Genomic DNA, 12,020 nt, shown 5'->3' on the forward strand with positions numbered 1-12,020 from the left:
AAATAACCATGACCTATTGCTCGACCAATGTCATATATAATAAAGATAAAATGCACCTTTTAGCAACATGGATAAAGGGTGTTAGAGTATCTAACTACTTCTCAAATGCTTTAGTTTTCCTCCCTAAGGACTTGTATGTAAGTGACAAATCGAGACTTATAGTACAACCTAAAGTTCTATTATGGCTCTTACTTTGATTAAGAAGATCTTTTTTAGCTAGATAGTGGTTACTAGGACAACCTTTATCCTCATGTGTATAGCTGTGATGGAATATGCCATATCGAATGGGGTTTTATATAATCTGTTGGCATTTCCACTGAAACCTAGTGGCCACTAACTTATTAGAGAAATTTTAAAGACTTCATAATGAAATTCTGCCATCCACCTTGACAGTGTAGTTTGGTACTAGCTACCTCAACCAAATGGGAATCATGGTTCATAAGTAAAGATGTATAACCTCTGCATAGTACCTGCAAACTGCTAACAACCATGCTCACAATTATGAGAACCCTCATTAATCTTGTTTACATGATCATCATGTTACGTGGTTATTTGGGCTTGAGCTAGGCTATTGTAATCCAATGCTAAATTTTGACTTATTTAAAATGCTAATCACTGTAAACTTGTGTAATACCCAATCTCGTGCACCCTACGTTATAGTTGTTAAGTGTGGAATATACTTATGCTTATTTTGTTTATATGTTTAGAAAATCTTGAATATGTACAGGAATAGTAATGTCTTTGTTGAGTATCACGAGTATTTGTAAGCTTGTGATCAACTAGATGATATTTGTGTGCGATAGAGGCCATTGTGGGAAATTAATATTTACTATTCTGCTTTGAGTTATGAAAGACTAAGGTGCTGTTTGGTTCACTAAATGTAACGTAAAGGGTAATGGTAACGGTTTACACTCGATTACGGACGGTAACAAGTTTGAATAGTCCGGTATCAATTTTTAGTATGGTATCTGATTACGATTGGACTAAAACAAACGTGATTTAACGTTATCACTTACCCATTACGTTACAAATATTTGAACCAAACGGTACCTAAGTTCTTGCGAAGGATAACTAAACACTGTGTGATAAAATATTTGTATATTTTCTTGGATTTTGTCATTATATATACGCGGATTTTTACCATAGGCATATATATATATATACATATATATATAAAATCCATATCTAGTTTTGTCTTTAAATTTAAGTGTAACATAAGGGTATGTTTGGTTCCCTACCTCACTTGTCATAGTTTGTCACGTTTAAGTTTAGACAAGTTTGATCGAGGTAGACGTGTGTTTGGTTTGTAGCCACAACCATGACAAGATTTTTCTCCTATATAGGCTTCGCTCGTCAATGCCTCATAAAGTATGGCAAGATTTCCTTAGGTATGCCTAAAGGGTGTTTAGCAGAGCTCCCACAACCCCGCTCCCAATGAGAATCACTCTCGCAGAGCCAAACGGTAAAAATCTGAACTGCTCCATGGTGGGCGTGGAGTAAATCTAGTCTCTATTTTGTACTAGAAAGTGGGAGCAAAAAACCAGTTTTCCACCGCTCCCAACCTACTCTCTCTCTCTCTCTAAGAGCAACTCCAATAGTTATGTAAATTTTAGCTCTCCAAATCACAGATTTAAGAAGTTGTTAAATGGCTTTTAGAGTAAAAAAATGTGAGTTCTCCAATAGTTCTCTAAATATAGGTTGTAATTTTGTTTTGTATTTATCCACATAAAAAATAAGTCACAAAAACTATATAATGCAGTCAACATTTTTGTTTAGGGAGTTGTTAAATGGTTGCCAAATGTAGAGAGAAAATGAGGTTAGATGACAAGTTGTTAAATTTAGAAAGTTCATTTAGAGAACTGTTGGAGAATAGTTTTCATGTTAACTATCTAAATTATTGATTTAGGAAGTCTTTTAGAGAACTACTGTAGTTGCTCTAACCCCTAAGGAATCACTTCACAACTTATTTATCAAACGATTTTCGTCAAATAAATTCACTTCTGCTAGAGAATCACTCGAAATCACTCTATTAAAGAATCAACTCTCGGAGCTAGAGAATCATGGAGCGGAGCTCTGCCAAACAAGCCCTAAAGTGTGCCACATAATTTGAACGCCTAACCTTAGACAAGTGTAGCAGAAAATGCGTGGCAATTTTCGACATCTTAGCCATGCAACTAAACATGCTCTAAATAGATATGAAGAGTGAGGCTTTTGCGGGAGGACAAATGGGTTTGGTTGACTCCAACAACGTTCGGCATATGGTTTTATTTAAAGAAGATTCTCTTCCTTTATACGCTCAAGCAATATTCTCTAATATTCTCTAAATATAGAGAACGTTTCTCTCGATCCTCTCCATATAAAGATTCACTCTCATCATCTATATATATTTTAATACTTTACCCAAAAATTTGAACCAAACTAAAATATACACAAGACATTTAAGAGTATGATAATTATGTACGTATAAAAATTCTAGAGCAAAATATGTCTCTAATATACGTATTTAATGTATAAAGGACAAGGTATATAGGACACTTCTCAAAAAGAATGGGATATAACGAGAAAATCTTTTAGAGGAGTATGTAAAGAGAAATATAGATAAGAGATATACAATATATTAATGGAGATAAAAATGGTTTCCTTTTCCTAACGAAAATTTACTAGTGGCATTTAGATAAGTGATAACTGCATCCGACAGAGAATAAAGGTAAGATACTGAACAAAGCCAAAGAATAGATAAAAGATAATAAAACTGACATTTTAATGTTGACCGTTAAATGACTATGGATGAACAAAATTAACCATTTGTAAAACTCTAATATATTGTGTATTTAGAAAATCTAAAATATCTTATATAATTTAGAATTGGAGATTACGATTATTTATTTTTTAGTGCGCCGCCAGCCAAGAAAACTGAAAATCCTGGAAGACTACTGAAGCAAGAAAGAATTATTAACGCATCTCAATCTTTCTTTCAATTCAACCTTAGCAACGCCCGTCAAAGAAAAAGCGGCGAACTCGGCCAGGCGGCGAGGGGCCAATCTATTCGCCGGATACTCTAATGTCCAGCGGAGCCACGTCATCGTCCTCGCCGCCGCTGGCAGAGGCTGGGGACGGATACTGGGAGGGGCGGGAGGAGGCGGTGGCGCGGCTGAAGGCGATGGCCGCGAGGGCTCATTGGGAGGACGAACTCTCGGCGGAGCGGTTGGAGACCAACAACCAGGTGCAGGAGGACGAGGTAACCTATCGCCCTGCGCCACCTGCTTTTGAGTTTACTGAACATTAGAGGCGCTTTTGAGTTGGTCAATTTTAAGCTATTGTCTTGACATGGCAGCAGCTTTTTGAACTGCTGTTGTCGCTAATACGTCGTAGTTTATTATGTTATGTTCAGATGCTGGCACTGCAAGCCATTTATGGGGATGACATGGTTATCTTGGAGGATAAGGCTGGTTTTCGTTCTTTTCAGGTTCGTTCCAGGGCTTTGTCCTCCTTAATCCGAACTCTCTCATTCTTCTGAAGTGTTAATGTTTATGTCTTCTTTCTCAGATTTTTGTTTGGTATCCAATTCCTAATGGTACTAAGGTGTTCTTGAATCTTCATCCAAATGGAACTATGGTTGGAACTGATAATGATGAGAGCAAAGATGGTGGTGAACTCATCTATGCTTGCAGTTTAAAGCATTTGCCACCTGTGGTGTTAACATGTTTGCTGCCATGTTCATATCCCAGTGCAAGTGCTCCTTATTTTACTATCTCAGCCAAGTGGTTGGATGAACCCAAAGTTTCACACCTCTGTACCATGTTTGATGAGATTTGGACTGAGCTGCCAGGACAAGAAGTAGTGTATAGATGGCTGGACTGGCTGAATAGCTCTTCATGGGCTTGCATTTCTTTGAATGACAACATAATACTAATCGCAGATAAAACTTCAGATGTTGGAGATGCACGTGCTATTGCAAGAAGGCTTCTAGTTGATCATACTATTCCTCTTATGCAAAGTTACAATGAGAGGAGGTCTCATGAAATATTTCTGAAAAGCTTACATAAGTGCCGAATTTGTCTTAGTGAAAATACTGGTAATTCTCTTATAAGTTATCTGATTAGGATGCTGTGTTTGATTTTTACTGAGTTATTTACCTTTTTATTCAAGTTGCTATCACTGCTTTTTGGTCTATTTTGTACATGATGTATTAGAGGCAATAAGCTCTGCAACGCAAGAAATATAATTACTTCATTTCCCTAGTATTTTTTTCAGAAATAAAATTTAGGAAATCAAATGACAAAAAATAATTTTATCATAAAACAGCAGTTTCAGGATCTGTAGTACAACTACTCAGATGGGTTCTGTAGTGACTTAGCTGCCTTCCCATTTATTCTCTACAAAGTAGGTAACATGCACAATATAACTCCTTTTCACATTTCAGTAATTTTGATACCTGAATCTTGTAGTAGTTTTTGACTCCCTTTGCCCCTCTTCATTCTTAACTATACCAGGCAGAAATTTCATCAAGCTCCCATGCCACCATTTGTTTTGCTTGACGTGTATGAAGTCTCACTGCAGAATTCACGTAACAGAAGGGAGTTTAACCAAGCTCACATGCCCTGATACAACTTGCTGCAGCCCACTTCCACCATCAGTTTTGAAAAGCCTCCTGGGAGATGATTGCTATAAGCGATGGGAATCATTCGCGTTACAGAAGCTCTTAGATACAATGCCTGATCTGGTATATTGTCCGAGGTGTAATGCTGCCTGCTTGGAGGATGACAATGATGCTCAATGCCCAGAGTGTTTTTTCACCTTCTGCTCTTTGTGCAAAGAACGCAGGCATGTGGGGAAGGATTGCGTTACTCCAGAAGAAAAGATTAGGATTCTGAGGGTAAAATGCATAATCTCTTAATGGCTGAACTCTCTTTTTATGGAATTAATGATGTGTACAGTCATCATTTTGAGATTTTGTTATGGTACTTAATTTGAAGTTTAATTATTGGTATGAACACATGTTTGACTGATGTAATTATAGTATCTGGTTCCAAGTTTCACTGAAGATCGAAGTATTCTGCTTTCCTGGCCTAGAACTTATCCACATACTCTATGTAGTGTAAGATCTTAATATTCTCTCTATAAAATTAAGTGCCCTTTTGGGTGTGCTATAGAGAAGATGAATTAATATAAGTACAGTAGAAATTACCATCGCCGACTTTGGAGACTGTGTTGTTGTCCATGGCATCACTTGTTTGTGACTGGAGACTTATCTTTGTAGCTACATATCTAATTCTTCGACAGCTATGTGTTTACGTAACAATTCAACATTCGAGAATAATATGATATTCACAGTGCTTTATTTGTATATCTACGATATATTTGAGGTTCTGTATATTGTTGTTCCCTCCTACTATCCATTCACGACGCCATGACACATTCTGCTTTTTAACAGGAAAAACACCAGAAATATTCCCTCCCAGAAAAACAATTGTTGAAAGAACAGAGGGAAATAGATGAATTAATAAGTGTCTGCGAAGCGCTTCGCGATTCGAAGCAATGTCCTTCTTGCAAAATGGCTATCTCAAAGACTGAAGGATGCAACAAGATGATCTGTAGGAACTGCGGGAAATTCTTCTGTTACCGTTGTAACCAGGCAATTCGTGGATATGAACATTTTTGGTAATGTTGATTCATGTGCAAAATATCTGTGTTCAATTTTGTTTGCACTGATACAGAAGCTAAAAGTTTTTTGTCACTGAAGGGATGGAAATTGCGTGCTATTTGAACACCAGAATCAAGTGCAAATATATGGACGGCTTGAGGAGTCCGATGATGAAGAACATTTTGATGATGAAGATCTAGAGGAGACAGAGCCTGAACTGGTATGGGGTTGTCCTTGTCCAGTGTGTGGTCGGTGGAATGGAAAGGTTAGCAGCAGTATTTTTTCTCCTTGCATCTAGAGCATGCTACTTCCATTAATATCTGCTTAGTCTCCAAACACGAAGTATTTTGATATGGGTGTTCCCGATTATAGGAACGAGTTCCCGGCCGCAGCCCAGATCTAGTAGGCTGGGGCGGCACCGGAAGGGCTCGCCGGCGACCTATGGTAATGGTTGGCGGAACCACCGGCCGTTTATCGTCGGCAACGCCTGCTGCTGAATTGGTGGGAACAATAACGTCCCTTTTCTCTCTGCCGCCCCTCTCTCCTTTATTCCAAATCCTTGTTCCTAAACATAGAAACTAGGGAGCAGTATAATGCTCAATAAGGTAACTAATACTACCATTACAAAATTGAGGGATACTTGCTGCTAAATAAGCCGCAGCTGATTACTTTCCTAATCTACTGTTTCCTAAAATATACCCTGTTCGGCTGGGCCATATCAATACTCCCCCCCCCCCTCGACAACAAGCTTGTCCTCAAGCTTGAAATCTGGGTGTGCACGCCGAAATTCCAGGGCATCTTCCCACGTAGCCTCTTCAATATCCTGTCCTGTCCATTGGATCAAGAACTGGCGATGACCTTGAATGAAGCGCTGAGCCAATATGCTGTAAGGAACCAACTGTGCAGATTCTGAAGACGGATAAGAAACATTAGCCGGTAGATCTGGAGCCACGACCGGAGGAGTGCCTTTAAAGGGTTTCAACATGGAGACATGAAAAACATCATGAATTTTGGCCGTGGTTGGAAGAGCTAGGCGATATGCCACCTCGCCCACCTTGCTGACCACCAAATAAGGACCAAAAAACTTGGGCGCCAGCTTGTGATAGTGTCCCTGTCTCACTGAAAGTTGGCGATGGCTCTGAAGCTTCAACCAAACCCAATCACCCACCGCATAAGTAACCTCACGGTGATGAAGATCATAACGTTGTTTCATCCGGTTCTGGGCGGTCAACAAATGATGACGAGCTCGATCCAATAAGGCATCCCGATCCACTAACCTGCTATCAACGACACTACCAGAGTGGTGCCCTGGCTGTAAGGAACCAACGGAGGGGGTTTGCGACCATAGACCAATTCAAAAGGAGTCATCCGAAGTGCCGAATGATACGAGGAATTGTAACAAAATTCCGCCCAAGGTAACCATTGAACCCAAGTGGATGGCCGCTCCGTGGCTAAACAGCGAAGATACATCTCAATAGTACGATTCACCACCTCTGTCTGGCCGTCCGTCTGAGGGTGATATGAGGAAGAGGTGAGGAGTTTTGTGCCGCAACGCTTAAAAAGATTCTTCCAGAAGGTGCTAGTGAACACCGGATCGTGATCGGACACAATAGACTCAGGCACCCCATGGAGCCTCACCACTTGGTCAAAGAAAATATCCGCAACCGCAGATGTTGTAGCAGGCCGCTTGATAGCAATAAAATGACCATATTTGGATAAACGATCCACCACGACCAACATAGCTGACTTCCCTTGAGACTTTGGAAGTCCTACTACGAAATCCATGGATATATCTGCCCAAATGTGTTGCGGTATTGGTAATGGTTGCAGAAGACCAGCATGCGCTAAGGTACTAGCTTTATGCTGCTGGCAGACAACACACTGGTGAATGTATTGCTCCACTGATCCCCGCAGGTTCTCCCAGAAAAAACTTTGCTTAATACGATGCAGTGTTTTGTGCACTCCTTCATGGGTCACATTGTGGTAAGCAGCCACCACCTGAGAACGAAGGGAAGAGGTTGCTGGAATGAATAACCGGTGTTTGCGAAAGACCAGGCCCCCATGTGTGGACCAAATGTGTGCGGCGGTTGTCACTGAGTTGCTGGAATCAGACTCCTCCTGTGAACCCTGACTCGAGCAAGAAGCTGTGCACAACGTTGTTGAATGGCAGGATCCTGTCTCAGCTCGGCTTCCCACCTCTCCCGGGATGATAGTGTTGGAGCTGAAATAGCTGCACAAGTACTCACTGGATTATGGAGGCGAGATAGTGCGTCGACGACCACATTTGCCCGTCCTAGTTTGTATTCCACAGAGAAGTCAAACCCCATCAGTTTGCTAAGCCAGTGTTGTTGCGGTGGAGTTACTAGAGCTTGATCCAGCAGGAATTTCAGACTGGCATGATCTGTGCGGACCACGAATGGGCGCCCCCATAAATACGGTCTCCAGTGTCGAATGGCCTTGGATAACCCAATTAATTCCCTTTCATAAGCTGCGAGTTTCACATGACGATCTGCCAGTTTCTGACTATAATAAGCCACTGGATGTCCTTCCTGTTGGAGCACGACACCAATCCCTGTGCCAGAAGCATCACATTCCACCACAAAAGGAACAACGAAGTCCGGAAGGCGGAGGACTGGAGCCGTCTGAAGAGCTTGTTTCAAACGTTGAAAGGCAGCTATAGCAGCTTCGGACCAGTGGAACTGTTGGCGGCGAAGAAGAGTAGTGAGGGGTTCTGCAATCGAAGCATAATGATGAATAAAACGTCGGTAGTAACCAGCCAACCCCAAAAAACTCCGGATATCTGCCACTGACATAGGAGTAGGCCAACGATCCACATCTTGCACTTTGTTCGGGTCTGCCTCTACTCCCTTGGCTGAAATGGCATGTCCGAGATAACCCACCGTATCTTGAGCAAAGGCACACTTGGACTGTTTAAGGTACAGCTGATGATGACAAAGCTGAGCTAAAACTGAGGCAAGGTGCTGTAGATGATCCTCCCAGGTTCGACTGTATACAAGAATGTCGTCGAAGAAGACCAGTACAAATTTGTGAAGGAACTTAGAGAGCGCTTCATTCATCAAGGCCTGGAAGGTCGAAGGAGCATTACACAGTCCAAAAGCCATGACCAGGAATTCAAAATGCCCATGGTGAGTGCGAAAAGCCGTCTTTTCCACATCTACTTGGTGCATCCGAACCTGGTGGTACCCTGATCGCAAATCCAGTTTGGTGAAGAATTGAGCCCCATGCAGTTCATCAAGCAATTCTTCTACTGCTGGGATTGGGAATTTATCCTTAATAGTCATGGCATTCAACTCACGATAATCCACACAAAAACGCCAAGACCCATCTGCCTTGCGCGCTCAGAGCACCGGTGAAGAGAATGGAGAACGACTAGGCCGAATGATACCTTGGGCCAGCATCTCAGTACACTGACGCTCAATTTCATCCTTCTGGCGGTGTGGGTACCGATAGGGTCGAACAACCACTGGATCCGACCCTTCCTTCAAACAAATGCGATGATCACACGGACGGGAGGGTGGCAGGCCCTGTGGCTCTTGAAAAAGATCCTTAAATGTATCTAGGATCCCCTGCAGACGAAGATCATGTCCAACTTCCAAACTGCGTAACTGAACTGACTTCCCATGATGTAGAAGGCCTTGCAAACTGACATGTCCACCCTCGAGGAAAAGAGACATTTGGAGGGAGTCAAAGTTCCAGCTGATATCACCCAATTTCTGGAGCCATTGCACCCCGAGAACTGCATCAAACCCTTCCAAGGGAATCACCAAGAAGGAATCCGAGAAGGAATGATCCTGTATACCAAACTGAACGGCCGACAGACGCCCCAGACATGGCAGTCGAGCTCCATTGGCCACCTGCACCTGCTGCTTGGTTCCTGACAGTTGTGGAATCTGGAGTAAGGAAGCCGCATGGCCGCTAATGAAATTGTGTGTGCTTCCACTATCCACCAAGCCCACTAGTCGATGTTGCCCCATAACCAGAATGACCTGCATTGTGCGGCTGGCCTTCAACCCATGCATGGCTAGCGCAGAAAGGGTTGGTTCCTCCTCAATCACATCATCCTCTTCATCTTCGCTGAGCACTTCGAGATGAAACAAACGCTGGCAGCGATGTCCCCTCGAGTACACCTCATCGCAGTTGTAACACAGACCCTTCTCCTTGCGTTCAGACATCTCGGCTGAACTGAGCCGACGGCGGTATGGAAGTGCAGATGAGGCCGTCACAGAGGCTTGCGAACCCACTGGTACAGCTCGCCCTCCCTCTGTTTTGACCCCCACAGATGCTGCAGGAAGTGTAACGGCAGATGATGCTGTTTGCCGATTGCCCGCCGAAGCATCCGAGCTCCCTGCCCATGGCGAGCTGCGAGCCTGTCGGGATCGAGTGGCCTGGGTTACCTTGGCAAGTAAGAGATCTTCCCGCCTTTCCGCTTCACGAGCCAATCCAATGGCATCAGACAAATCTCGAGGTCGATCCCGATGGACCTCGGCCGATAAGGTGGGGGATAATCCGGCAGTAAACAGCTCGATTTGGTCTTGCCGCGACACCCGTGGTGCGCGCGCCAGCAGTCGCTGAAAGTCCCTCGCGTAGACCTCTGCCCGGTTGTTGTGCTGCTTCAAATTGGCCAAGTCTCCCAACGGACCAGATGTTGAATGGCGCGTAAAGCGCTGCAGGAATGTCGCATAAAATTCTGGCCATGAAATGAAGCGATCTTCAGTCTCCCAGTTGTCCAACACCTCCTGCGCTTCTCCACGCAGGTGCATGCCCGCCATCTCCACCCACTCCTCCTGGGGCACTGCATGCAGGCGGCCATACCTCTCGCACTGGCGGAGCCAGAGCAGAGGATCCTCTCCGCCATCGAACAGCGACAGTTCGTAGCGCGGCACGTGTGGCCCCCCCACGGCGACTACCCCGCTCGTTGCCACCCGCTTCCTCGTCGCGGCCCTCCTGGCGTCGGTGTGGCGGCGGGCGCCTCCCGTCACCAGTCGCGGACGCCGAGTCAGCGACCATCTTGGCGAGCTCGGCCACGGTGGTCTGCATATCCTTCACGGCGATCGCCAGTTGCGCCACCGAAGACTCCAAGCTGCCCACCCGATCTTCAGCGGAAGCCATGGAGGAGGACTCGCCTGAATCCGATACCAGTTGATATGGGTGTTCCCGATTATAGGAACGAGTTCCCGGCCGCAACCCAGATCTAGTAGGCTAGGGCGGCACCGGAAGGGCTCGCCGGCGACCTATGGTAATGGTTGGCGGAACCACCGGCCGTTTATCGTCGGCAACGCCTACTGCTGAATTGGTGGGAACAATAACGTCCCTTTTCTCTCTGCCGCCCCTCTCCTTTATTCCAAATCCTTGTTCCTAAACATAGAAACTAGGGAGCAGTATAATGCTCAATAAGGTAACTAATACTACCATTACAAAATTGAAGGATACTTGCTGCTAAATAAGCCGCAGCTGATTACTTTCCTAATCTACTGTTTCCTAAAATATACCCTGTTCGGCTGGGCCATATCATATTTATGCATGAGTTACTCCTGCGCTAGTAAAACAATATTTGTGTAACTCGTGAGTATAAAGTTAAGTGAAAGTTTTCTATGACGCCCATTGATCTTTTCATTATTCCTGCATGTATTTTTCAGTCTGGTCTATTTTTTCTGCCATATGATCACCATACATGTGTAGCTAGTCTCTGGAATTGTTTTTTTCCCCTGTAGAAGGGTTAAAGTTGAATGAACAATTCTGCTGCATATACTTGCTCTAGTCACTTATGAAGCATGTAAACTTAAAAGTGCACTGTAAAGGCATATATTCCTTATAGAATGAAGCAGCATACAATCTACTAACAATCTCAATGCAATGTGGCGTTATTGACAGCTTGACACAAACAATCATATATTGTGCATGGGTTGCCGAGGCCACTATTGCGCGTTATGCCGGAGGAGGGTAATGAAGAGCTCCGAACACTATGGACCAAGAGGTTGCCAACAACACACGGATCCGTAGTGATTCCCAATCTTGTACAGTACAGAATCTCCTTTATACATAGCATTTTGCCACTTCCAGTGTTGGCATCGACTTGTTGAGTTGTTTCCCAAAACGAGAGGCTTCTCGTGGTAGGGCCAATGTGAATTTGCAATTGGAAGGGTCCATTGCATTTATCTAGGATCGTTGATGTCAACAACAGATGGTTGGCCATGTAATGAACAGGGCATTTTATTGAAAATGACCGTGCAGATTGAAGATTCAGTTCGTTTATGACGTAGCCATAAGCGACTACTACGTATTTCAGTCTGAACCCTGGGTTTTCTTGCATTCTATATTTCGAGCACCGATAGCCTGCAGCAGGTTTTGAATATTG

The 12,020-nt window shown here is 43.7% G+C and overlaps 1 protein-coding gene across 1 annotated transcript; it reads left to right on the plus strand.

Annotated features, from left to right (window-relative positions):
• Positions 1–2,942: 2,942 nt before the first annotated feature.
• LOC103627581 (E3 ubiquitin-protein ligase RNF14) lies at positions 2,943–11,924 on the plus strand. Its single transcript, XM_008647881.3, has 7 exons — positions 2,943–3,238; positions 3,392–3,466; positions 3,547–4,075; positions 4,494–4,876; positions 5,435–5,661; positions 5,744–5,909; positions 11,537–11,924. Exons 1-7 carry the CDS (start codon positions 3,062–3,064, stop codon positions 11,663–11,665), a joined length of 1,686 nt encoding a protein of 561 aa, XP_008646103.1. The 5' UTR covers positions 2,943–3,061; the 3' UTR covers positions 11,666–11,924.
• The last annotated feature ends 96 nt before the right edge of the window (positions 11,925–12,020 follow it).

This window comes from Zea mays, chromosome 5, assembly GCF_902167145.1.
Source record: "Zea mays cultivar B73 chromosome 5, Zm-B73-REFERENCE-NAM-5.0, whole genome shotgun sequence".
Classification (NCBI taxonomy): Eukaryota; Viridiplantae; Streptophyta; class Magnoliopsida; order Poales; family Poaceae; genus Zea; species Zea mays.

Excerpts from the sequence above, each read along its gene's own strand:
- LOC103627581 (XM_008647881.3), top strand. The coding sequence starts at position 3,062 with ATGTCCAGCGGAGCCACGTCATCGTCCTCGCCGCCGCTGGCAGAGGCT. Across the intron at positions 3,239-3,391 it reads ACCAGGTGCAGGAGGACGAG|ATGCTGGCACTGCAAGCCAT; the intron begins GTAACCTATCGC and ends TGTTATGTTCAG. Across the intron at positions 3,467-3,546 it reads CTGGTTTTCGTTCTTTTCAG|ATTTTTGTTTGGTATCCAAT; the intron begins GTTCGTTCCAGG and ends CTTCTTTCTCAG.